Consider the following 27826-nt stretch of genomic DNA (forward strand, 5'->3'; position numbering starts at 1 on the left):
TTCCTATTCTATATTTAGTTCTTGCAGTGCTTTGTAAAAGTATTCATAGAGTTTTTACCCCTTTTGTCATGTTACTACCACAAACTTTATCATATTTTATTGGAATTATATGTGACAAACCGACTTAAAGGAACTGTGAAGGGCAGATGAAGAATAAAACAAGAAAAATGCTAGAAGTAAGATTTATTTTTAGATTTAAATACGTTTATCAGGTATTCGTGATTTTTGACTAAAGTGTTGACAAGTCGCCAACTTATTCGCCTTTACTTTGGAGAAACTGTTAGTCGAACTTATACACCCCGTCCACTAGGTGGAGTAAGAGTCATGTAGGGGTTTTCATGTTTTCTCCATTAGTATCGAAAAGACATGAAAAATCTGCCTGTTATTATATTAATTATAAGAAAATCATTTATATTTAATGGTGTATATCAAAGTTGGGACTTATTGTGTCTCTTTTGACAAACGTATTTTAAAATGTAATTTATTACACATCATCCCAGGAAAGGATAATTCCACGATTAGAACATGAAAAGGTGGTTGACTGAAACCACCAGCTGTTTACTGATATTTGTTCTATTAAAAATCACCTGAATATTTAAATCTGGTCATGATTGTCTACAAAATATCTTCGTTCCCTTCAATCAACGGGACCCACAGTCTCCACCGCTACCCTGCATGTTTCTATTCGTATTATAACAACATTTCTGCTCTGGAATCTCGTACAATAGTGAGTTTTGCAGCAGGGAAACGATGGGAGGATGACCACTTTCCCTCCTCCTCTCTCCGGACGACAGGAAGGAGGAGGAAAGGAGGAGGAGCGCAGAGATCTGACGCAGTGTGCGGAGCTGCTGCTGCCTCACTTCCACTCCGCTCCCCGGAGGACCCACGGCGGCTGCAGCCATCACAAACACTCGGCTCCTCCCGGACTCTGGGAGCCTCAGGGCGGTTTCTGTGCGCGACGATGTTGACTGTGATGATCAGAGGGCAGGCGGGGCCCCGGGCCTCGGGCTCAGGGTTGAAGCTGGAGCTGTAATCGCGGAGGTCTGCTCTCATTGTGTGCTGAGTGGCGCAGGAGAAGAGGATGTCTCCGCGGCCGCAGGAACCCCTCCCATTCCTGCCACAACACTTGATTACTAGCGGACACCGAGGGGCTGTTGTCCCCCTTCTGACCGAGGGCTTGTTCATCGGAGGAGCGCTGGTTTTTGAGGGACTTTGTCCACCATGCTGCCCGCTCAGGAATCATGAAAACTCTCAATGAAAACAACGAGGAGGAGGAGAAGGAGAAGGAGAAGGAGGGATCTGGGTGCAACGCCATGGAGGAAACGGAGAACAATCTGAAAACGGCCAGGTTGTGGAGGGATGCCGCCCTCCGCTCCAGGAAGCTGCGGAGCAACCTCCGCCAGCTGACCCTCTGCTCCAAAAACAACCAGATCATCCTGCCCGACGATATATCCGACATAGAGGTGCTCAACCTGGGAAACAACTCCCTTCAGGAGCTGCCGGACGGACTGCAGTCCACCCTCAACAACCTGCGCATCCTCATCCTGCGCAGGAACAGGTTCTCCTCAGTGCCCAGGGTGGTGTTTGAGCTGGGGCAGTTGGTAGAGCTTGACATGAGTCACAACTGTGTGAGAAGCCTGCCTGATGGTGTGGGGCAGCTGAAAGGACTGAAGAAGCTCTGCATCAGTCACAACAAACTCCAGAACCTTCCAGCTCAGATTGGAGCGCTTCAGACTCTGGAGGAACTTGACATCAGTTTTAACGACCTGCACGACTTCCCCAGGTCCTTCACCAGCCTCTGCAAGCTGCGAACTCTGGATGCAGATCACAACAAGCTGAACCGGTTCCCCGCTGAGATCTTGACCCTGGGGGAGCTGGAGGAGCTTGACCTCTCTGGGAACAAGTTTCAGGCGTTGCCAGCTGACATTTTGAGGCTGAAGTCCACCAAGATCCTGTGGCTCAGCAGTCTGCACATGTCCTCCTTACCTGACACTTTCTGTCACCTGCACAACTTGGAGAGCCTGATGCTGGATGGAAACAACCTCACAGTGCTGCCTTCATCCTTTGCTCAGCTGCAAAGACTGAAAATGATAAATTTGTCCTCCAACGAGTTTAACGAATTTCCACAGGCTGTTTTAAGCATTACAGGATTAGAGGAACTGTACCTGAGCAGAAATAAACTGACTAATATTCCAGAGGGAATTGCTCAGCTGGTGAAGCTGGTAAATCTCTGGCTGGACAACAACAACATCACTCATCTACCTGATTCCATTGTGGAGCTGGAGAAGTTGGAGGAACTTGTTTTACAGGGTAACCAAATAGCCATTCTTCCAGATCATTTTGGCAAGCTGTCCAGGGTTAACATTTGGAAGGTGAAAGATAACCCTCTCATCCAGCCTCCATATGAGGTGTGCATGAAGGGAATCCCATACATTGCTGTCTACCAGAAGGAACTAGCACAGTCTCAGCTTGCTGTAAAGCCATGGCTCAAACTGGTTCTGATGGGGACAAAAAATGCTGGGAAGACCAAGCTGAGACAGAGCTTGGTACCAACTGAGCAGGACGTCAGAGGAACCCAGGGAAATAAAGGAATAGAAGTCACTAATTGGGTGGCAGACTCTGATCGCCATCTAATGTTCTTAGTGTATGACTTGTCAGGGAACCTTAATTATGACCTCATCAAACCCTTTTTTCTCTCCCCCGGTGCTCTCTATGTTCTCGTTGTCAATCTTAAAGCTTACTCGCCCAAGAACTTTTATGCCCACATCGGGTATTTCCTTCACCTGCTGTGCGCTAAAGTCCCCCATGCTGTTGTGTGTTTGGTGGGGACACATGCAGACCTGTGTGGAGAGATAGAGGTGGAGGAGAAAACTCTGGACATACACAGACAGATCGGCCTCCAGGAGAGGAGCGACATCCAATGTCTAATAAGCCTGGTCCAGCAGGTAGACCTCGCTCTGGAGCAAGGCTATAAGGTCCGCACCTCCAGCCCACACGTTCTCTTTTATGGTGTCAGCGACAAGAACCTGAGGCGCAAGAAAGCCCAGTTGCAGTACATGCTTAACCAGCGATTGCAGATCCTGTCCCCGGTCCTGAATATTAGCTGCACAGAGACCCAGAAGAACATCCAGAGGCTGAGGGAGAAGCTCATGTCGGTTGCAGACCACAGGGAGATTTTCCCCAACCTTCACCGTGTGCTGCCAAAGTCTTGGCAGATGTTGGAGGAGTTGCACTTTAAATCCAAAGATCTGTGGCTGTCATGGTGGAGCTCAGCCCGTCTGGGCCTCCAGGCGGGACTCACAGAGGACCGACTGCAGAGCGCCTTGTCCTACCTGCATGAGAGTGGGAAGCTGCTTTACTTTGAGGACAGCATCACACTGAAGGAGTATGTTTTCCACAATCTTCCACGTTTTATTGCAATTCTTAATGTCTTCTTTCAGAGGGACAAGTCCACTCTATTGGACCGGCTGCTGTCTGAAGGGGAAAGGGGTGACAAGGGGAGAGTGAGTCTAGTTATTGAGGATGAGAAGGGAGAGAACCTCAGGGTCACTCATCTTCAACAGCACCTGGAGGGCTTCCTCCATGATGGCCTCCTGCCCTCCAATGTCATCCGCCTGCTCCTCAGACCACACATTGAGACACAGCAGGACCTCCACCTCATTATGGAGCTCCTGGAGAAGATGGGTGTCTGCTACTGCATCAACAAACCTCGTACCAAGCCCTTGAATGGAGCCACAGTGTGGTACAAGTTTCCCAGCTATGTCAGTAGCGAGGAGGCTCAGTTAGAAGACTCAGTGGGAGGAAACTCTCTGAATCTTAGCCCCTTGTTTTCAGTGGAGCAGCTCTACATCCAGTACAGCTTCCCTTTCCTGTTCCCTCCTGGACTTTTTGCACGCTTCAGTGTGCAAATCAACAACCATGTGGTCCAGCGATCAGATGGCAGGCATCAGATATTTGCCTATCGGGGGAAGGTCCCAGTGGTGATCAGTCACCAGCCCTCTAAGGGGAAGCTGTTCATGGAGACTTTGTCCATCGCTAGCCACGCCTCACTGCCTAACATCTGGACCGCCTGGCAGGCTGTCACTCCACTGGTGGAGGAGCTGAACATGCTGCTGCAGGAGTGGCCTGGCCTGCACTATAATGTACATATTTTCTGTTCCAAGTGCCTCAAGAGAGGGTCGTCCAACCCGCATGCCTTCCCAGGTAAGTCCTGTTTGATGAGCTCATCCAGCTGAGCGTCTTTAATCCAGGCTTATTAACACAGCTCAGACATGTGAACCACACTGAACTGGGAGTGGTGCAGGAAATATTAAGTCTATTTAGTAGAAAGCAACATTATAAAGTTGAACACCTCTGAAAGCTACCAGTTAGTGTTTGACCTGAGCGGATACAATGGAAGATTTTATTACTTCCTTATCTGGATAATACGCTGGTTGCTACCTGGAGTTCACCAACATGGTTCATTATTTTCTTGTTCCAGCAAGAAATTATTCTGCTGGTTTCAGAACATAAATTATCTGTTTAAGTTCAGACTGGGACCATCTGATCTACTAACACTGAAGATGATGCTTGAATCATGATGGATCCTTTTTCTTCTTCAGCTTGTTTTACTGCAAAATATAACAAAAATCAGAATTCAATATTAATGTAAGGCTTGGTGTCATTATGTGTGGTTTTGGTTAGATTTCAGTGCTGTGTCCCCTTTAACATCCAGAGCACTTGATGTTCCATCCTTAGCAGTTTGCTGTTCCTGGACAGGTTGCTACTGGATGGGCACAAACAGATGATGATGATGGTGTCTGAGTGAAGAAGGCTGACCTGTGAAATTAGACAGAGTTCTGTCTTTGTCCTTGTCTGCCTCTGCTGTGAGAGGAAGATTTGTGTTGACATGAGCTGAACCACTGCAGCTGTCAGTAATCAGATTCAGCCACACCCTGATTCTGAATGCAGCTCTATGGAAGATGGAGACAGATGCCTCCATCAGTGGGGGATGGAGGTGGAACAAAGCTGCTGCCGCTTCCCCCTTCCTCAGGGACAGAAATAATCCTCAGTGCTGGTCAGGCTGCAGCTGCACAATGACCTGCTTTTAATGCTGGGCTCTGGTTCTGCTGGCTGCAGACTGGACGGAGTGGAACTGGTCAGCTGCTGCTGTCATGTGATCTAATGTAATGCTGGATATTCTCAAGCTTTCAGGACTCTTGTTTTACAAGATTTCCAGTAATTAGATGATCAGTTAGCTCCCAATAACTTTACATACTTTGACACATTTTACAGAGGAGCTCTGACACACAACTTTCTTCACACTACATAAACCGAGTCATTTGTTATTGCAACAGGAAGCGGTATTGTGGTGACAGTTTCCATCTTGGCTTGAAATGTTGACATGCCATGTTTCCAAGGCCGATGAGCCTGGGATGCTTTCTGACATGAAGGCTTCTCTGTGGGCTGTACACTGTCTGAACTTATAGTGCAGAATCTTTTTGGTCATATTCAATGAGTGTTTGGATGTCAAACTGCAAACACACATTTTATTTTGAAGGTCTGTGATGCATTTTTTAAAGTTTTACAGTTTAAACTGAAAGTGGGAGGTCCTCCAGTCTCTGTTCCTGCAGATCTGCACTGAATCGTTTCCACTGAACATAGTTTTGTTTCAACCAATGATTAATTTTCCGCCTCAGTGGTCAGGGCTTTGGAACTGGCTTTCTGCAGTGTTCATGTGTGAAATGTTGGCCAGTGTTAGATTCGAATAGCTTGAATCTGACAGCAGAGTGATCACAGTGTTGGTGTTTAACAAGTTGTTTTCTGCTGCTGTCATCCTGATAAAAGGCAGAAATTCCTCCTCCAGGACTCATTCTGCTCCTGCACACCAGCAAGATTTTCACTTTGTCTTTGAGGCAGAACACATAGAAAAGACGTGGACTTTTATGGCACATTGTGTGCTGGCAGCTGTGGAAGTATTCCTTCTGCTTATTATATTTAGAAAAAGAGCTGGATTAGTTTTTGGGAAAAGTTCAGCTGTGCTCAGAGGAAACAGGCTGCAGGTCTGCTGGGAGGAAAGAGTCATGATGACGAAGGCTGAAAGATTTACTGTTTCAGGATTGAAAGGGACATTTCAATTCTGGTCAGAGGAAAACAGCAAGGCACACTCCATGAAAATCAAAAGATTCAAAACGGAAGAAGTGATTATTGAAAGCCTGAAGTTCAAAGAAACAAGGAGTAGGTATAATGGGTATAGCGTGTAAGGAGATCTGCTTCATCTGGCCTTTTATGGACATGATCCTCGTGGCTGCAGTGTGTTGATGCAGTTTGGACCCACAGAGACTAAACACACTTTGTCCTCAGATGATCCGCTCCGTTTGAGAACAAAGTCCTGGGTTGATTGAGTGTGTTAGACTGTTAGCATCTTCTCCTTTTTCTTCGTCCTGTGATCCATGCCACAGGTCTGAAGGCTCGAAGTCTTCTCTGTTCTCTTTTCCAGGTTTGTTGCGTTCATATTTAGTATGAATCTGCTGAATTGTTTTCACCTTGGTATGTTGTTTGGAACCTATCACAAGTTTCTCTTCTTTTTGAAATCATTTTTACTCACTTGTATAACTGCAACCGTAAGTTCATGTATTGAGGAAGTGACAAATATTATGTGTGTGCGTTTTTTTATTATTATTTTATTTAATTCCAATATTTAAAACATCAGGAACCGCTTGGATGATGGTCCACTCTTGGTCATTTTATTTCATTTGGACAAAGTAGTTTTTATATCTGACCATTTATGGAAGATGAAACAGAACTTTGCTTATTTTCTTTGGAAAGGCTGCAGAAACATGTTTGTTGCTTCTTCTTCAGAGGTTCATATCAATAAGTTAGAAAATTATTAAAACTTAATTTATTTCAGCCAGTTCACTATGTGAAACACAAATGATTAATTCCACACAGACTGATATTTTCAACCCTTTATTTCTGTTAAAATAATTTTCCTCTTGCAGCACATTTAAGATTTGAATATTAATATTATCAGAATAAAAATGTTTAACACAGAAATGTAGATTTAAAGGCAAGTATGTTTATTACCTGCTTAAGAGTTATTATTAAAAAAAATACTATTAATCTGACAAACGAGCCTTGTTAGAACACAGATTCTAACTTGCTGAGACGTAGCTGGTTATACAGAGTGTAACACTGTGCTGCTCACCCTGCAAAAATACTCAGACCTCTTCATCTTTTTCACTTTTTGTCACACCACAATGACAAACATCAGTGTATTTTTTATTTTGGGGTTTTATGTGACGGGTCCACACAACACTGTTTATTTATGAAATGGAGGAAAAATAATGCTTGATTTTCAACATTTTTTACAAATAAAATTGTAAAACAAAATGTGGCCTGCGATCGTGTTCAGGCCTTCCACAAACCCATAAATTGGGGATTAGTTTATGCCCTTAAATAAACTAAACCCTAATTTATGAGTCAGCCAGCAACACCGGGATGACCTGGTGCTGGTTTGGTGTAAACATGTCATGTACCTGGTAACTAAGATACCAACTTTTTTGGTGGGAAGTTTATTTTTTGCCACAGTTAATACATTGAATGAAAATCACATCAGTCAGTTTTTGCAAAGTTGTAATTACAGTTTGGATGTAATATTTGGTAGAATATTATAATCAAAGTGTCATGCACTAATAATGTCTCTGTCCTGTTGGATGGACAGTCACTGGTGATGCTGAAGCTCAAAGAAGGATGGGTCATTGTGACGGGGTTAACAGGAAGAAATTGACTCATCGTCATGGCAACATTCAGCAATTCTATCACAATGACATGTTTCCTGATGTCATGCTGCATTATTATTTAGTCTGGGTAGGGTTTTATTGTGAAAGTCAGCAGGATATGCCGTTTATGGCTGTGTCTTCTTCAGAGGATCACAGTTTCTACATGGACTAGCTTCTCTTTTGATGGAGGACATAACATTACTGTATCGAGCCCAGGGGTCAGATAAAGGTCAAACTGAGATCAATGGCTAAGACTTCTCCGAACATAAACAGGAAGGAAGAATGTCTGGATTCTCTGGTCCTGTAAGTTCTTCTTCTCTTCATTAGCTGCTCAGACAACGGACAGTCAACCTTTAGTGGCGAGGCCTGGTGTGCAGCCCATTGGTGGTACTTACTGCAAAGCTTACTTCACAAGGAAGCAAAATTAGACAAACATAAAAATAGATGAAGCAGAGTTCATCCTGACCTGGAGGCTCAGACTCATCAGAGCTCCATTAGCTGACAGTGAAGGATTACTGTTGGAGCAGGCAGCAGGAGCTCTGGTCTATTTGAAGCACAGAGGCTTCCTAATGGCTACAGGGCTTCCATGTGACTGGAAGAAAAACACACGAGTCATCACTAGTTCCAGATGATGAGCGCCTGTATCTGTGTTTGGGAGGTTGTTCAAGCTCTGTGGATAGTATAGAAATTCCTGATGCTCCTGACCTCATCATTACATTAGTTTGAGTTGAAGCGGTCTGTGTCAGTCAGCATCCAGAGCTAGCTGCTGTAGGACACCGTCATAAGACCAAAGCACCAGACTGAAGACTTATCATCCAGTTTTTGAGAGAAAGGATGAATCATGCAAATGAAAACTATTGAATTTATTTTAAATGATCAAACTATTAATTGATTTATTGCGTAACAGATCTAATGTGTGTCCGTACATTTGTGGTCTAACGCGAAACCTTTTTTCACGTCTTTGGTTAAAAACGATGTTTTTACCAAGTTCAAACATTATTTCAATCACACTTGAAGTATACATAAGCACATAGGAGACCACACACCCTTATTTTTTTTTAAATGAAAATGAATCTGAAATTAAAAGCTCCTTTGGCAGTAAGCGCTTATAGTGCATGGTTTCTCCATGACTCTTATTTGCAGTAATGCAGATTTGTGCTCCTCTAGAGTGCTGTTTATTCCTCCACACATTGTTTCTTTAAGCTTGTGGTCTAGACTTTGACTGGACCATTGCAGTAACTTGGCTCCTTTCTGTTGTGGAAAGGAACCAGAAATGGTGACCAACGGTGATGTTTGGGGTCATTGTCCTGTTGATGATCCAGTTTGAAACAGTCTTCAGCGGTTAAGACAGATGGTTTCATGTTTGGTGTGTTCACACTGCAGCCTGAAATGACCCAATTCCGATTTTTTTTGACGTAATGTGACCTGTATCCAATCTTTTCATGGCAGTGTGAACAGCACAGGTCAGATTCTTTTTCAAATGTGACCCATATCCGATACATATCAGATTCAAATGCGACCTAACGTCCAAGTCGCATTAACTGAACGTCACTGATTCTCAACAAATCTCACTATTCTACGGGAAGAAGCGAGAAGAAAAACAACAGCTATGATGGACTATATGAGGATTAAGTTGTTAATAAGCTGCTCCGGCCGGACAACAACTTCAAATATGTAAGCTAAGCTCCACCGTTAGCCTCCAGGTTTACTTCCGCAAACACTGAGCACTTCTTCTTATGGCAGTTGGCAGAACACTGAGAACGCTGACGCTATTGCGCCCTCTAATGCGCATGCGGGACACTTTCAGGTCGTTTGCCCGTTCACACTGCAGAACGCATACAGGCCGCAATTACTGGCAGTGTGAACGGCCCCGGCAAAAAAATCGAAATTGCCAAAAATTCGGAATTGGGTCACTTCAGTGTGAACGCACCAAACATGAAACCATCTGTCTAGCACTTCTGTTGAATCCAGAATACTTTGGTAAACAGGAGTTCATCATAAACTCATGTGGCTGTAAAACAAGCCTAAATAATTCCCCCTCCCACCACCGTGCTTGACTGTTGGTGTGAGATGTTTGTACTTATACCTATATACTCTGTGTGTGGTTTTCTGCTGGGATACATGCCCTTTGTCTAATCGACGTTGTTCTGGGATCCTTGTGGTACAGTCTAATGCAGCTCTGCACACCAAAGTTTCACCATCATATATTTTATATGGGGGACCAAACTTTCTCGACCTTCTGGGCAGCCTTTCCAAACAGACCAAACATGTTCAGGTCATTTCTAATGTCTTTCTCTCTTGGCTTTGTGCTGTAGATACATAAATGCTCCAGATGAGCTAACTGCTAGAAGAACTGCTTTTCTACAGGTGGTCACATGACTGATAATCAAGGTTTGATGAGGCATGCTTTGTTGTTACTTCCCTTTTGAATTTGGTAAAAGCAGCAAGCGGGTATATATATATATATATATATATATTTTACCTTTGTTTTATTTATTTTCAGCGGTGGAACTTGATTAAGATTTTAAACTGAGTTAAGTGCAGGGTCTATAAATAATCACAATTTATCACATTTTATTTGAAAACTTTATGGCAACAAAATAAGAAACATTTTGTGTTCAAATTATTAAATATATGAGCTCAATAACAAGGATACTTATTGTTTTTATTCACATTGGTGCCAAAAGCTGTTCTTGCCATTCAGCTTTCCAGAATTTCAGGAGCTATGATCATTTATGGAACTTCTTTAGAAATGTGAATGAAATGAAATGCTGACATTAGCATTGGGGTGTCTGAGCTGCTGCTACATGTTTAGCATGTTTTAGACTAGCATAGCTTCACTGATGAGCTAACTTGTTTTAGCACAACTTGAACACAACAATAATTTTTTTGCAGTGTTCCTTCAAGTTTGATTTTTGAAGCAAAATGAAAATACTAGTATTTATCTGTTATATACATTTTTTACATACAGTATATTTGTTAAAACTACCACTCTCTTTACAGTGCAATATGAAACGGATAATCAGTGAAAAAGTCAAGTTACTTCTCCTTATAGACCTGCTGCCACCTCATAGACCACTCCATCAGAAACAACCAATCAGAGCCAGGAGGAGGGTCTTGGGGCTGTCAGTCATCATTGTGTATGAGCTGCTCACACCCTCCCTCTTGCTCTTTGCTATGCTACATTTTGATGAGGCATGCTTGTGTTCTCCACAATGAATGCTCAGGCTCGTTAGCTTGGCCACTGATGATGATGGATAAACTACTTTCCTGGAATGATAAGCTGTTTCTCCATCATTAGCACAATGAGCAGTGTCTACACAAGAGTGATTGACAGTGCTAAGCCCCTCCATCTGATTCTGACCTGTTGTTTCTGACCAGAGTTAATTTCTCTAGATGCCAATTGGTCAGGGAGAAGATGGAGGAGTTTGATCTTTTCATAGATAATCTGTCTCATACAATACTGCCATGACATAGTGTGAGTTTTAACAAATAAATAAAAATACATTTTTAATAAAATTTACATAACGCAGCTTTAACCACTGATTGCAGAAAAGCAGTTTTGCTGTTTGCTGATGTTGCTTGTGCGTCAGATTTACTGCTGTTCCAGAAACGCGCTAATACATAGGTTATTTTACAACCTGGTTTAGATCATTTTTATTATGTCCTGGCAGTCCTGCTTCATAAAACGTGACATCCTGTTCCCAATTTCTGTAACAATTTTAAATATGTAAATTATCTAAAATATCATAAAGATGTATATTTCTGAATACAATCATCATGTTAAATGGGAAAGTAAACAAGAAATCTTTAGTGAAATGATTTAGATTCAGCTTGTAATATTTTTTCCTGGTAGATCTGGTACTGAAGGCTTTCAGTACCAGATCTACTGAAAGCCTTCAGTAGATCTGGTAAATGATTAACAAGTTGCTTGCTCTATGTACTTTTGGTGGTAAAGTGTGTGTGTGTGTGTGTGTGTGTTGGGGTTTACCCCTGAGAACACGTGTTGCTGCATCTGGTTGTCACAGGACTTTCATTCTTGCTGTAGATTTTGGTCCGACTCTTAATCCAGTTACAGGATCTGCTGGGATTATCCTGAGTTCCTGAGCAGCAGGGCACTCAGACGCAGCCAATCTTATTTAAATGACTCTGGAGCAACTGCCTTTGCATCAGAGAGCGGAGTGGAGCAGAGCAGAGCAGAGGACAGGAGGCCTGTCCTCCCACTCGTTACCCTCTCAGCCTGCAGCTGTTACACGGCTTTAGCTGCAGGCTGCTCCGCCACTCATTTGTTTCACATGTATATTTGTGATGAACCTGAGCCAGGTAGCAGTTAGAACATGTTCAGGCTAAAGGCTCATGTTTCCGCCTCAAGCTTAAGTTTAGAAAACTGAAGCAACATGGATGACTTATTAAATCATTCCCTTGCCAAAATCCTCCCGGGAACACATTTTACTAAAAAACATTAACAGTTTTATGGTTGTTTTCCTTTCTCTGTTTTAGGCATCAGAACAGACACTTTAGTCACTTCCAAGAACTTCATAAATTATATATTTTTTTTCTTTAACATACTGCATGCAGTCTGAGTAGAATGCTGTACTCCTGTTATTAGACGTTTACAGGAGTTTTACTGTAGCACAACTGTTACATTTCAACACCAAACACATGTATTAACTGTTTTTCAGAGATTTTAGATGAAAAATAAATACAAAAATATGCAAGTCTGGGTAAGTTCCACAGTATCATGTTTTTTTCCAAAATATTCCCATCAGCAGCAGCTTTCTATTGACAGTGACAGAGTGAAGTGTTGAATGAAGCAGAGCTGCTGTTGGTCCTGATTGGCTCCCACATTGCAGCTGCTCAGTCCTCAGACTGCCACTGCCCTCCAACTTGTTGAGAGTTTTCATTTTGAGGAAGCAGACCTTTTAGCTGTCAGCTTCAAAACCACTTTTATTGAATTACAAAATATAGTATGTAGATGTGAAAGAAGTCAAAGTAGGCTTTTCCATTTTTAGTTCTTCATTTTATCGTCTGAAAGTGTCAATAATGAGGAAGAGACTAAACCCAACTGAACTGGGTACATTGAAATAAAACATTTAACATGAGACAAGTGTAAGTATAAGAGGTGCTAATTATGACTAAATCCATGCAAATAAACCAAAGGCAGAAATCCCACAAACGGATCAGTGAATTTCATTCAGAGAGGCACCAAGTCATTTATTTGTGAGTCCAGATGGAAGCAGCTGGTTCTCTTCTGCTGTGGCTCAGATCAGCTGACAGGTTTCAGAGTAGTACATGGATTACCATGGATACAGTGTCATTTTGGAATCAGAGTAGCAGGCTTTTGTGAAGAGACAATGAGTTCCAAACGTTGCGTCTAAAGTCAATTAAAGAGGAAATACTGGCCATACAGGACCTGGAGGTCATCATAGATGTGAGATAAAGGTCAAGACAAGTCACTGAAGTTTAAGAGACACCAACACCAGCCTCAAGTACCAAACAGGAAGGATTACAAAATCCAGTTCAGTTCATTTATATGGAATCAGTTCACAATAAATCAGCTCAGATGTGCACACACTGGCACTGCAGGCTGCGTTCATGGTTCTGCCATAACACTTTCTGTCTTTACAGGAACTTTCTATTGACTTCCATTTATTTTTGTAGCCTGATCCTAAACCTAACACTCTCAAAAGAAAATAGTTGAACCAACTTAATTGAATTGCTTCTACGCAATTCAATTCAGCTTAATTTATTAAGTTTAACCAAGTCAATATATTATAATCATCCAACTCAATTTGTTAATTGTTTTTAACAAATTTATTAAGTATGTTTAAGATAACAGATTTATGTCAGTCTTACTCAAATCCTTTAGTTTATTTCAAAAAATGGTAAATGGACTGAAGTTATATATGCTTTTTCAGTCATATTGACCACTCAAAGCACTTTACACTGGAGTCACAAACGCTCACACATTTATATACTGATATCCACATCAACATGTGGCAGGAGGAAACTGGAATCGAACCTACAACCTTCCGATCACAAGATGACTACTCTACCCACAGAGCCACGGTCACTTACCAGGAAATCTGTCCCTGGTCAGCTTGAGGCATGGTGTCAGACGTGGGATATAAATATGGTATTGAAATTAATTATTTCAAGTAAAGTCAACGTAAAAAGGTCATTTAAGAAAAAGAACAGCTAACTTTTAAGTTAGAGTGTATTTAGAGGACATTGTAAAAAAAGTATTATGCTGCAAACTAAGAAGTTTGCAGCCCAAAATATTTAGTTTGGAACTACTTAAAAGTTTGAGTTGACTTTTTGTAGAATTAAGTCAAAGAGATTTTAAATGTTTATTAGAAGAAAATAAATTATTTGAGTAAGAGTGACTTAAATCTGTTATCTTAAACATACTTAATAAATTTGTTAAATAGAATTAACAAATTGAGTTGGATGATTATAATATATTGAATTGGTTAAACTTAATAAATTGAATTGCTTGTTACCTATGGAAGCAATTCAGTTAAGTTGGTACAACTATTTTCTTTTTTAGAGTGTAAGTTTTGAGTTAAATGAACACAAAAAAGGAAGTTGTCATAGTAAAAGCAAAATAATTAAGTAAAAGTCCATAAGATGAACTGCAGCCCAAAAACACTTTTTAGAGTGAACCTCAGCTTAATTCATACCTTAGTCCTTAACCTAACCCATAACCCAAAACAGCAGCCCTTCTCCTGGTAAGGAGCATGATGACATCACCTATGTGGGTCCATCTGTTTGTTCTTCAGAACCAGAACATCTTGTAATCTGTTAGATGAAATAGAGAGCGATAACATGACTCAGGCAGATCAGTTGCTTCATTTAAAGTGCCAGTAAGTGTTTTCTTGCTTTGGTTGTGAATCTTCATGCTGACCTTGAGGTCGTTGCCATGGTAACTCGCAGATGCTGAAGTGGAGTGAGGCAAGATGTTTTGTCTGAAGCTAAAACAGATTAGATTATTTCCTCTTGACTAATTCTAAAGGGTTGTAGCAACACCATCTGGACCAAAAACTGGAAGAAAAACCTTCCAATAGATTTAGTCATTTTAAATGGTTCAATCTGGGAAAAAAAGTAAAAAAAAATTTCAAATCAATTCAATGCCATTGTATTGCATGTCATGTTAATTAGAGAGCACTGTTAGCTTTGTATAGGGAATTGCAGACTGGTGTAGTAAGTGACTGGATGGATGGTGCATCGCTGCATTGAATCAGCTCTGGGCTTTTTGATGAGCTGGAATGTTTGTGTGTGAATTGAGCTATACTTTCTCTTAGGGGAACTGCAAGTCATCTGCAGTTCCTTCTTTTAAAAAAACCCAAAGTGTGTGAGCAGCAGTCTGAAGGGAGAACATGCTGTGGTTTCTCTGTATGCCGGAGACGCTCCTCACAGGATGGGTGTGTCAGAGAGGGGGGGAGGGGACGGGTGACGGTCTCTGCTGGGAAACCTGAGGATGGTTATTGTTGGAGAATATGCAACAGGTCTGAACAGATCCCTTTACTCCCTCTGAGTCACTGAAGGAGGAACTTCTGAGTGGACTAAGACTTTCTGGTTTCATTACTTCAGCCATGCTAACAAGCCAGAATCCTAGCACTCCTTCCATCCTGTGTGTTGTTTGAGAACATTCCCCAGTATTCCATGTTCCTCATGTTTGTCATAGCGATGTGCTAAAACATGTCTGTTCCAGTTTGGAACTCCGGGATCAGATATGAGCTCTGTACTGGTCCGAGCACTTTGTTTGTTGGCGGATGTACCAACTTCTGAGTAAACAGATAATATCACATCCCACTAAAGTCTTCATTTGGATTTAGGAAATGAATCTGCAGACGAAACATGAGTTTAGAGCTCAGTGTCGGTTCGAACAGATTAAGATCAGCACCATGGCAATTGGGTTCCTCAGTCCAAGAAAGAATTCATGATGTCTTCTTCAGTGACAAAGCTCCGTCCTGCAGTTAGAACCTGATTAAAACAGATTTAAGCATCTGTTAACGCTGGAGTAAGTTGATGCCTTAAAGGATTCATGCCAACAAACCAACACGAGCTCCAACAAAGTTCATTTGATTAAATTGTGAAGTAAAAAACTTGGCTGGTGAGTAATGTGTCGGCAGAGAGACGATCCTGTTACGTCACCCTGCAGTAATCCTGCTCTTTCCTCACATGAGTCAACTGCAGCTTACTCAGTCAGGTGTGTGTGAACCTTGGTGCATACAGGTTTGTTCATGAATGAGTTAGGAAACCTGGAGAGCTTCTCACCCACTCCGGTCACCAAGACGATGCCATCGCAAGACAAACTGGTGCAACTCATAATTTGCTGATTATCAGTTGTATTTTATCCAGCTTAGAGCAAATTTAGTTCAAATCAGTTGAGTTCATTCCAGTAATATTCAGTCATTTGTGGCTGTAAACTAGCCACTGGCCTGCCTCAGTCTGAGAAGGGTTGTAAAGGAATTTCAAAGCTTTGGTCTGCAAAGAGCCACAATGTGAGGTGGAGGTGGCAGAGGAATATAAATACCTCAGTGTTCATAAGGACATAAGGTCTTGACTGGAGACAAAACAGTGAAGCATCTATAAGAAGGGACAGAGCAGACTGGACTTCAAGGTTTGCAACAAGATGCTCCAGATCTTCTGTCAGTCGGTTGAGAGCGTAATCTCTTCTGCTGTTATCTGTTAGGGCAGCAGCAACAGAGCAAAACCTCAAGAAACCTTCTGGTTAAATAAATACTCAATAAATACAAATAAAATGTAAATAGTTTTTAAACTTATTAAATTAAATCCTTTTTAAAGATCATAATCGGCTGGAAAATTTCAATAAGCCGACTGATTAAACCTATAATCAGTTTTTGTAGTTACTCAGGATGGTGTTGTCTGATCCTGAGGAAGCATGGGGTGACAGTGGAGAGGAAGCACTCTTCTTTAACAGGTGGAGCCCATCAGAGGATCAGAGCCAGGCTTGGGGTGAAAGGTCATCCGGGGGCTTGGAGGAGAGGAAGAGATGGAGCAAAAACACAGAAGCAGTCAGTTGTGGCCATGCAGTGAAGATGTCTGCCCTAAGCATCCAGGATGCAGTTGGATCAGAACACTTTACTATTTCACTGCTCTCTGCCGTTGCTGAAAAGCCCAACTTGGATTTAACATGAGTCTCTTTGTGGCTGCTTGTTTTCACAGCTAAACAGCAGAGTGACTGAAGCCAAGGTGGCGGCTGCTGCTGCTCACCACAAGCAGCCACCAATTTGTCAGAACACAAACGTTAACAGATCCTCAGGCCACCACTGCTCTCTGCTATAGGACTGAAGGTTTTAATCTGCTCTTTCATTTGGATCTAACCTGCTGCAGAACCTCCATGGTTCTGTTGCTATGATTCAGAACAGAACTTTTGCCCTCAGCCAGGACTCTGAACTCATTATGAGCTCTTTCATTTTACTGTGCAGATAGCCTAAGAGCATGATTAAACTAAAAGCATGAGCATCAGAGAAACTCAGTAGATTCTGAGGTCAATCAGTCATTTAGTCGCAGTAAGCAGGATTCTGCCTCATTTCATTTCTATTTAGGTTTCCACTGACCATGACTTAAATCAGGTCAGCCTCAGATGAGCAGTGCTCATCAACTAGCCAAATAAAAGTTAAAAGATAAGTCCAGATGAGCCCAGGTAGAGCTGCACAGATTGAAGTTTTCCAGTCGTTTACGGACCTGCTAACTCCAGTTTTGGTCAAAGCCAAATATTTTTGTCTGAAATGTTGCTAAATACCAATAAAGTTGCTGAGCTAACAACAGTGGGGTGACTGTTGTTAACTGCAAACCTGCAGACATGACCTGGTGAGCTGGTCTGTCAGTCAGACCTCTCTCTGCAGAGCAAAGAGGACAGAGGTTGATTTGTAGGCTTTGCTGAGGTAGATAAGATCGGAGGATAAGATCGGCTTCTCATGTAAGTATCGGCCGATCACCAAAATCAAAGAAATCGGTGCTGATAAATCAGCTGGATGATCGATTGGTGCACCTCTAAGCCCAAGGTGTACACAGTAACCATGTCTTGTTAATGAAATGTATTTATGAACTCATCTACATTATTATCACTGTGACTGCCTCTGAAAAGCAAAGTCTGCCCATGCTGTACATCACCAAGGAAAAAAAGTTAATGTTGGTACCCATCAATTTGGAAAGGGTTAAATTTGATTTTCAAGCAATTTGAAGTCCAGAATTTGACCTTGAAAGAAAATATTTCAAAACAAGCAACATGTAACATAGTTTCCACTCCCCAGAGGTCTGGACAGCTCAGCTGGATTCCTTCTTTTCTCTGTCCCTGTCTGTGCCGTTACTCTCTGCTATGAGGGGCCGTTTAGGACAAAATCTATGTTTTGTCTCTCACACACTACAAGAAACTCACGCACACTCCAAAAAAACATCACGCACACTCTAAAAAACATCACGCACACTCTAAAAAACATCACGCACACTCTAAAAAACATCACGCACACTCAGAAAAACATCACGCACACTCCAAAAAAACATCACGCACACTCTAAAAAACATCACGCACACTCTAAAAAACATCACGCACACTCCAAAAAAACATCACGCACACTCCAAAAAAGCATCACGCACACTCTAAAAATACTCAAATTGCGTATACATACTACTAAAATGTCTCACGCACACACATTTTATCTTTCTTGCACACATACACTGTACTAACAACTCGCACACACACACAAAAGCTATATTTCTCGCTCACATACACACTACTAACATCTCGCACACACACACAAACGCTATCTTTCTCGCTCACATACACTACTAACATGTCGCACACACACACAAACGCTATCTTTCTCGCTCACATACACTACTAACATGTCGCACACACACACAAACGCTTTCTTTCTCGCACACATACACGGTACTAACTCGCACACACACACAAACGCTATCTTTCTCGCACACGTACATAAATGCTATCTTTCTCGCACACATACACTGTACTAACAACTCGCACACACACACAAACGCTATCTTTCTCGCTCACATACACACTACTAACATCTCGCACACACACACAAACGCTATCTTTCTCGCTCACATACACTACTAACATGTCGCACACACACACAAACGCTATCTTTCTCGCTCACATACACTACTAACATGTCGCACACACACACAAACGCTTTCTTTCTCGCACACATACACGGTACTAACTCGCACACACACACAAACGCTATCTTTCTCGCACACGTACATAAATGCTATCTTTCTCGCACACATACACTGTACTAACAACTCGCACACAAATGTTTCTCTCACATACACAAGACTAAAGTTGCGCGCACACACTCACACACTCGTTTTATGTATGTGTGAGAGCGAGACTCTTTTTTTGAATGTGTGAGAGCGAGACTCGTTTTTCGAATGTGAGAGCGAGACTTTTTTTGAATGTGTGAGAATTGTCACGGAAGAGGCGGGGCATAATTTTTTGATCAACTGCGCATGCGTTGATCCTAAACTATAAGCTTCGATTGTTGACTCACTGTATGTTCTATTACTTAGTATATTTGTGCTTTTAAATATATATAGAACTTTAAACTTTCTTGTAACTTAAATGTACTATAGAAATAAATAATCTGATTGATTGATTAGAAATAGCAAAATTGCTGTAGTACAATCTGTCCACTGGGTGCCAGCATTACAGCCAACTAGTGCCGAAGAAGAAAGAGTCTGCTATACCGAACATGGCTAACTCTAGTTCAAACCGAGGCGGTATTGGACCGCAGTGAAGTTAGTTTCAAGTTGGATATTCGATATTCGAGCTCCGGGGAGTAGGGGCGTTTAGCACAAGGTTGATCCGATTTATGAACGCTAATGTCGGCCGGGGGTTCTCCACAACTCCCGGCCGCAGCGCACCAAGGTTTACTCTTTCTTCTTCGGCACTAGTTGGCGCCGGTTAATAATTCCTGTAATGCTGGCACCCAGTGGACAGATTGTACTACAGCAATTTTGCTATTTCTAATCAATCAATCAGATTTATTTATTTCTATAGTACATTTAAGTTACAAGAAAGTTTAAAGTTCTATATATATTTAAAAGCACAAATATACTAAGTAATAGAACATACAGTGAGTCAACAATCGAAGCTTATAGTTTAGGATCAACGCATGCGCAGTTGATCAAAAAATTATGCCCCGCCTCTTCCGTGACAATTCTCACACATTCAAAAAAAGAGTCTCGCTCTCACACATTCAAAAAAAGAGTCTCGCTCTCACACATACATAAAACGAGTGTGTGAGTGTGTGCGCGCAACTTTAGTCTTGTGTATGTGAGAGAAACATTTGTGTGCGAGTTGTTAGTACAGTGTATGTGTGCGAGAAAGATAGCATTTATGTATGTGTGCGAGAAAGATAGCGTTTGTGTGTGTGTGCGAGTTAGTACCATGTATGTGTGCGAGAAAGATAGCGTTTGTGTATGTGTGCGAGAAAGAGCGTTTGTGTGTGTGCGAGAAAGATAGCATTTGTGTGTGTGCGCGACATGTTAGTAGTGTGTATGTGTGCGAGAAAGATAGCATTTGTGTGTGTGTGCGAGAAAGATAGCTTTTGTGTGTGTGTGCGACATGTTAGTAGTGTATGTGAGCGAGAAAGATAGCGTTTGTGTGTGTGTGCGACATGTTAGTAGTGTGTATGTGAGCGAGAAAGATAGCATTTGTGTGTGTGTGCGAGTTGTTAATACAGTGTATGTGTGCAAGAAAGATAAAATGTGTGTGCGTGAGACATTTTAGTAGTATGTATACGCAATTTGAGTATTTTTAGAGTGTGCGTGATGCTTTTTTGGAGTGTGCGTGATGTTTTTTTGAGTGTGCGTGATGTTTTTTAGAGTGTGCGTGATGTTTTTTTGGAGTGTGCGTGATGTTTTTCTGAGTGTGCGTGATGTTTTTTTGAGTGTGCGTGATGTTTTTTTGAGTGTGCGTGATGTTTTCTGAGTGTGCGTGATGTTTTTTTGGAGTGTGCGTGATGTTTTTCTGAGTGTGCGTGATGTTTTTTTGAGTGTGCGTGATGTTTTTTTGAGTGTGCGTGATGTTTTTTTGAGTGTGCGTGATGTTTTTTGGAGTGTGCGTGATGTTTTTTTGAGTGTGCGTGATGTTTTTTTGAGTGTGCGTGATGTTTTTTTGGAGTGTGCGTGATGTTTTTCTGAGTGTGCGTGATGTTTTTCTGAGTGTGCGTGATGTTTTTTTGAGTGTGCGTGAGTTTCTTGTAGTGTGTGAGAGACAAAACATAGATTTTGTCCTAAACGGCCCCTCATACTCTGCTGCTCTGCAGCTGCAGTGATGCCTTGCTGTGCTCTTACCTGCTCAGATCCACCTGTAACACTGAGTGCAGCTACTCCAGCCACCATGCATGGATCTGCTTTAATGATTTCTCTCCAGACAGGACAGAACAGCAGGTTTGGCATAATAACAGGGATGAGGGCCAGCCCTGGAGCTGCAGGCTGAACAGTTTTCCTCATGAAAAGGACCTTAAATCATCACCCTATAAACGTCCATAGAAAAGCAAATAACTGCCACTCATCTGCAAAATCTGGTCTGTAAAACAATGTTGGAATATATAGTACTGACAGATAGAAGTTTATGGCCAGAAGTTTCTCCTGTAGAGCTGGTTAACAGAAGCTCTCTAATTCCCCTGAAAAATGCAACTCTGCTAGCTGTGTGCGTGTGTGTGTGTGTGTGTGTGTGTGTGTGTGTGTGTGTGTGTGTGTGTGTGTGTGTGTGTGTGTGTGTGTGTGTGCGTGCGTGCGTGCGTGTGTGTGTGTGTGTGTGTGTGTGAGAGAGAGAGAGACCAGCCATTAACAGCTGGTCTATAATGATGTGTTCCCAGTCCAGCTGACAGTGATCCACAGTGTGTCATCCTGACTGAGTGTGAGTTTATCTGAAGCAGACTCTCTGTAGCCACATTAGCCTTAAGCATGAAGCTTTGAATATTACTTTTAGATAAATAATCTGTTTTTGTCCCTGAAATGTGACAGGAACAGATTGGATGTGTTAGGGAGATGAATCAGGACTGCACTGTGTTGTCCTGGGTTCAGATCCTAGTCTAGAGCCTTTCTGCAGGTTGTTTGCATGTTTACTTGGTGGGTTCTCTCCTGGTACTCCATCTTCCTTCCACAGACCAAAAATATGCAGGTTAGCCTAGGTGGTCTCCACATTCCCCTCAGAGCAGCATGGTGCATCTGGCCCCCTGCAGCTCTGTAAATAGAAACATGGATAGAAATGATTTGATGCCATGGATGGATGGAAGAGTCACTTTCAGTTTGCTTTGAGAATAATTATTTCAGAGGAATAATTGTGTAACAAATAAAATAAAAAGTGAGTTAGTGGAGGGATAGTAGAGGAGTGATGAGCCTCACTGCTGCATACTGAGGAACAATCTGTCCAACCCATGAACAGAACTTCCTCCATTCTAACTGAACTAGACTTCAGCTTGGTTTCTGTAAGCAGCATCTGTAGTCGTGTTTCTGGCTTTCCGGGCCAAACATTCCTGAAGAAAGATGGTGCTGGGTTCATCAGAAGGCGCTGAACTGCCAGTGTGGGCCGGTTCTCTGAGCCTATCCTCCCCACTCATTCTGCTCCATTTCACACATCCTGCGTTCATCCAGTGCAGCTAGCGAAGGCTTGCAGAGCTCCTCAGAGCTGCTATAGTTTCTGTTGGAGCCCAAAGCTGTCACTACTGGCAGCTCAGGTTGTTGTTCATTTTATCAAAAAGGATCAAAAGAGATAAAAAGCGACAGGGACAGCTGAGATCATCAGCCTGGCAGCTTCTGCAGGACTCAGTTTCCTTAGTTCCACATTTTTCTATCAGATATTTTCCAACTTATTCTCTTAAGTTTGGATGAGAACTTTTCTAAAATAAGGTACATCACTTCCTGAGACAGAGGTGCGCTAAAGAGTTTCCAGTACTTTTTCAACCTTCAGCATTTTGTGTGCGTGTGTTTGGTTGATCCACCCTTTTAACACAGTGCTGTGTTAATCCCCAGTCTGAGCCGGTGGCCTCTGCCAGCCTCCCAGCAGCTGCTGTGAACCTATTCATCTGCACACAGCGACCTCATTATGAGTGGCAGTCGTGCCGCCCAGCTTGCAGACGTGTGCAGCCTTGCAACCTGAACTGACGACTATTTGCAGTCGCTGCGGGAGGTGGTGCTGCTCTGGTTTCTGCTGGAAAGGTCACATCACACCTGAAGCTTAGGAGGGTTCTGATGGCCGAGCTCCATGTTGGGCCTGAATCCTGAAGTCAGCTCTGTGGAGTCAGGCTGGGTTTTCTGAAATCACTATCAAAATTAATTGTCGTCTGTTGAACTCTGACCCCTGCCTAAAATGAAGTTCGTTCCTGTGTTGATCCAAACTGCTGCAAAAAACTCAGTGTTCTCCATGATGCAAGAGAAAGCGTGGCCAGTGGTTGTTCCGTTTCCCTCCCTTTATCCTCTTTGCTTTTTGCCAACGATGTTGCAGTTTCCATCCAGGAGGCTTCCACCATTTGACAGTCAGTTATTATTATAGTAGTTATTTAATGAAGAGTCACACAAATGTACATAATTCTTTACTGTATTAGATAAACGTTCCTCAGAAGTGTCTAAGTCCCCTGCAGACACAAAAACCGGATAGTGGAAGTAAAATATGAACTTTGCTGATTGAGCAGAGTGATAGTCTCATCCTGCAGAGTCCCTCCATGAGACATTAGAGAATAATCGAAAACATTCCATTAGCTTAACTTACAAATACATGAAACTGCTTTTAAGAATCAATGTTCCTACTGTTGATACACTAAATCGTAACTTCTGCAGTTCATTCTGACTGCAGATTTTGCATTATGGGCCTCAGCCTGACAGATATTGACCTAATATTGTCTTATTGGTGCTGCATCTCTTTCTCCACCTACTATTTACAAGCAACAACTTGTCAGCGGCATAGATCTGTGGAGTTTCCTCACCGTGGGTCCAGCTTACTGGAAAGAATTGTGAATACGTCCACTCTTTGATAGGAAACATCCCCAGAGGGAGTGTATGAGGACAGCTTTAATGTAGATTTAATGTAGCTCTCAGCTTTTCTTGTTTGAACAAATAATTTCAGATAAAGCAAAAAATCTGTAGGAGGATTCACCAGAGAAAATAACTCTGCAGTAGCCATCCTGCAGGCCTTCAGTCTGTCTTTATTGCTTTGTAGTCTTGTTGCTCTCCTCCTTCTTACCAGGCTATTGTCCAAAAGTAATCACCTCACAGGATGCAGATGCTTTTGGACCCATTTATTGTCAGTATTGGTTGAGCTCTGCGCTGGGTTCATTGTTCTGGGTTTAGGCCTTACATCAAATGTCATGGATGCAGAAATTGAAAAAAAAGAAAAAAGAAAGGGAGAGAGGTGGTGTAAAAATGTAAAAGGTAAAGAGGGAGAAGAGAATAGAGGAGAGAAAGAAGGATAAGGAGAACCAAGAAACCCCAGAGACAAAACACATAATATAGAACAAAAACAACATCACTGACAGTACTAGTTAATGCAAGATGTATTTAGTGTTTCTGGGACTAAATAAGCACTGGAACCAGATTGGTGGAGGTCAGAATCTCAGCATGCATACTTTAGTCTGAGAGAAAACACATTGTTCATTGTTCTCTGCTACTGTGGGACTCGGTGATAAAGAAATCCTGAAAGTCCAGCCATTCTTCCTTACAACACACACTCACAATGGAAGAGGAAGTTTAATAGGAAGTCTGAGTTGTTGTGCTGAAGCTTGTGAATGAAGCAGACCCTCGAAACTCGCCATGACATCCCAGTGGGAGTTTCCTGGAGACAGGAAAACTTTTGCTGCTCAGGCAGAAATGTCCGTTTCCTTTTATGGCTGCAATTGAAAACCGTTTCGGAGAAGCCAAGGAGGGTGTTTGGGGGGGAACGGTAAGAGCCAAAGAAAGTCATTCCTCTACCTGCAGTGTTTGTGGAGGGAGGTGTGTGTATATGTGTGGATGCATTATGTATTTTGCAGTCGGGGTGAGCATTCCTGTGTTTTGAAATCAGGCCTGTGAGGGTCACAGTGTGACTCCTCTCAGTCAGACAGAGGAAGTGGAGGAGGAGCTGATTCAGCCGGAGGCTCCGGCCCTCAGCTGCTCTCATTCTGCCTCTATTCCTCCTATTGACACCTGCAGACATGTGATAGCTATACACGTGATCTCATGTATTCTCTAATATCAATGTTGGTGCTGTGATCTCACAGTATTGTAGGGTTTTTTTTCATCTAAAATTTGTGTTTTGAAATCTTGCCTAACAATTCATAAATTTCGGACCCCTTGTTTTTTTCACCACAACTAGCTTTGGCAAAGTCAGACTTTCGTTTTATAGCTTTTTTAATAGCTTTTTTTATAGCTTTTTTTTTGTTTTCTAGCTTTGTAAGTTACACCCTCCTGCTTGATATCTGCTAGGCTACAAATATGTAATAAATTGTTTATTACATACTCCAGTTTTAAGAGCTACTTTACAACATCCAGCCATTTTTGCAGGGCGACTGGAGGCTGATTGTCCTTCAAACATGAATAAAGACATTTAGAATTTTCCTGAAAATAAAATAGACACAACAAGCCTAAAGAGTATCAATATTTTTATTTCCAAAATAAAACAAATAAATATCATAAACCAACTTTTCTACTACAGTAAATACTGAAATGTATATGTTTTTAGCAACATTTTAATATTGTAATAATGTAATAATTTTGTATAACAATTTTATTTAGGTGGTAAATTTCAACCCTGAATATTAATGACCCCAGAAAACGACCCTGGTTCCTGAAGTAGAATTTTTTTATTTTGTAAACACATAATTGATACTGAAAACAACAAAGTTTGACTTGTTTTCTTGGTGATATGGTTGTCAAAGAAGACTGCAGCAGTACAAAGGTGTGCTGCCTTAACTGATTGGAAACAGACCAGATTTCTAAGTTTCCAACCGGCAGGTCATTAGTCAGACCTGATTGATGTGAAAAGTAATTTTGTGCTGCCTGTGAGCCTGATTTTAGTCTCAAGACTTTTAGGAGAGAAGGTGAGCGTGTGATGCTTTCTTGGTAAACAATGTGGGCTTACTTCCTTCTTCATTTTGTTAGCTTAGCGCAAAGCAAACAGAGCAGCATCCTGTCCAGCCCAAACCCGTCAACAGTTTGCAGAGCTGCATATTCCATTAGCGTGAATAAGAGAGTATTGATATCCACTGTGAGCTCTGTGCTGATAACGGCTGACGGCATACTCAGCCCGTTTACCTGGAACTTGTTTGTGTTTGATTTGGAAGGCTGCCTGATAAGATGAGGTCAACTTAAAGGTGGCCCTACAACAAACAGATCATCATGTCTTTTCAACTCATTAATATATTTATACAAAGTCAAAATGGCTGAAAAACACAGAATGACCTATAAATCAATTACGTATCTTAGAATATTAAATTAAAATGTAATCCAGACTTGTTTACGTTTATCATTGCCATATGAGAACAGAACTAAAATGAAAGCTTGTGAAAGTTTGCTGTCCTTGTTAGAGCTGACTGAGCTCCTGGGCTGGAATCCTTTTCATAAGCTCAATAGGATTGCCAGGAATTATTCAGACAATCCTGGGGTTTCTGCATCGATTATCTCTACATCTGGCAGGTCACCAGATGCTGCAGCATGTGTTAGATCCTTCCTGCTGGAATGTCTAAACATGACCCTCTGGGCTTCCTAAAGCTGCTGGGTTACTGTTTTCTATCTTGTTCTTCCATTTAGAACACATTACATCAAGGGTCCCCAAACTACGGCCCGCGGGCCGGATCCGGCCCGCCTCCACATTTGGTCCGGCCCCCTGAACAATACCAGAGAGAATTCAGATTTTTTTTTCATATACCGTATTTTTCCGGTTTATATGTGGATTTTTCTTCAACCACCAGGGGGCTCTTTAGCAGGAAGTGTGTCCTGTAAACTGTGGGTGTTTTGTTTTGCATGGTGCATTGCTGCCATCTGTTGGACTTTTAGGGAACTGCTTGACTTTTATGTTATTTAATCAGTACGGTTGTTTGCTAGCGGTAGACCAGATGAACAGACGTGTCTGTTATGAACGCCGCATTCCAAGTCGAGTTCTTCGAAGCAATGCCTGTAAGTAGCAGCTTATACTTCAAAACGAGCCTTTATGTTAACATATGATAAAAGAAGTAACTTGTTTATTGAATTTGTTTTGGAAATACCTGCGGGCGATTTGATTATGTGTTACGTCATTGCTAACTAGCAGGCTGCTAAGATTTCTCAGGTCGTTACATAGCATTGCAGCTCATAGCATTCTGAGGTAGCTGTTGTATCAGTTGTACTTCTAATGTATGCAACTGAATGTAAAACACTTCTGTAAGCTGCTCTGAGCTCATCCTGAGTTGTTTGTGTTTTGACAGTTTCACTCCATTCTACATGGAAATAAAGGAAGAACTAATTAATCCTGACTCGTGTGAAAGGAGTTTGGCTGATGGTTAGTTTTGGTACAAGACACGATAGTGAGACCATTACAAAGTGAATCATTGGAAGTCAAAATTGGAAATAAAAGAAGAACGCACCCATTAAAACGGAATTAGGGACATCTCCCGCTGCAGGACGGGAGATGTCCCGTCCTGCAGCGGCCCCAACACAACAACACCATATCTTGTTGTTGGGGCAAGATATGGTGTTTAACAGATAAACCAGATCATCTGATCAGTGCTGAGCTGTAGGATGGAGCGGAGACCCAGGCTCCGGATCGTAACACAGACATCTTCAGGTGACTGAGATACAGCACTCATGAGGCTGTTAGTCAACTACTGTAGAACAGCAGGACTGGTTTTCATGACTCCTCCGCCATGTTGAGTGATGCTGTGGTTTTGTTTGTTCCTGCCTGCTGCCATGGCGACGTGAGCCCAGAGCTGGCTGTACTTTTTTTTCAGAACAATTCTTATCTTATCATTCAACTTGTTCAGAGTTCAGCTGGATCAAACTCTGCTCCTCAGGGTAATTAATTGAATGAGATGCTGAAATCCAAACAGCACAAA

General features: G+C 42.0%; 1 protein-coding gene across 1 annotated transcript in view; it reads left to right on the top strand.

Moving 5' to 3' along the window:
• Positions 1–774: 774 nt before the first annotated feature.
• The window catches only part of mfhas1 (multifunctional ROCO family signaling regulator 1), a 33833-nt gene continuing 6781 nt past the window's right edge, over positions 775–27826 (top strand). The window contains exon 1 of the mRNA XM_008423109.3: positions 775–4203. Coding sequence (XP_008421331.1) covers positions 1242–4203 — 2962 coding nt within the window. The 5' untranslated portion in view covers positions 775–1241. The remainder of the gene's footprint in view (positions 4204–27826) is intronic.

This window comes from Poecilia reticulata, chromosome 12 (assembly GCF_904066995.2).
Source record: "Poecilia reticulata chromosome 12, P_reticulata-male-v2, whole genome shotgun sequence".
Taxonomy (NCBI): Eukaryota; Metazoa; Chordata; class Actinopteri; order Cyprinodontiformes; family Poeciliidae; genus Poecilia; species Poecilia reticulata.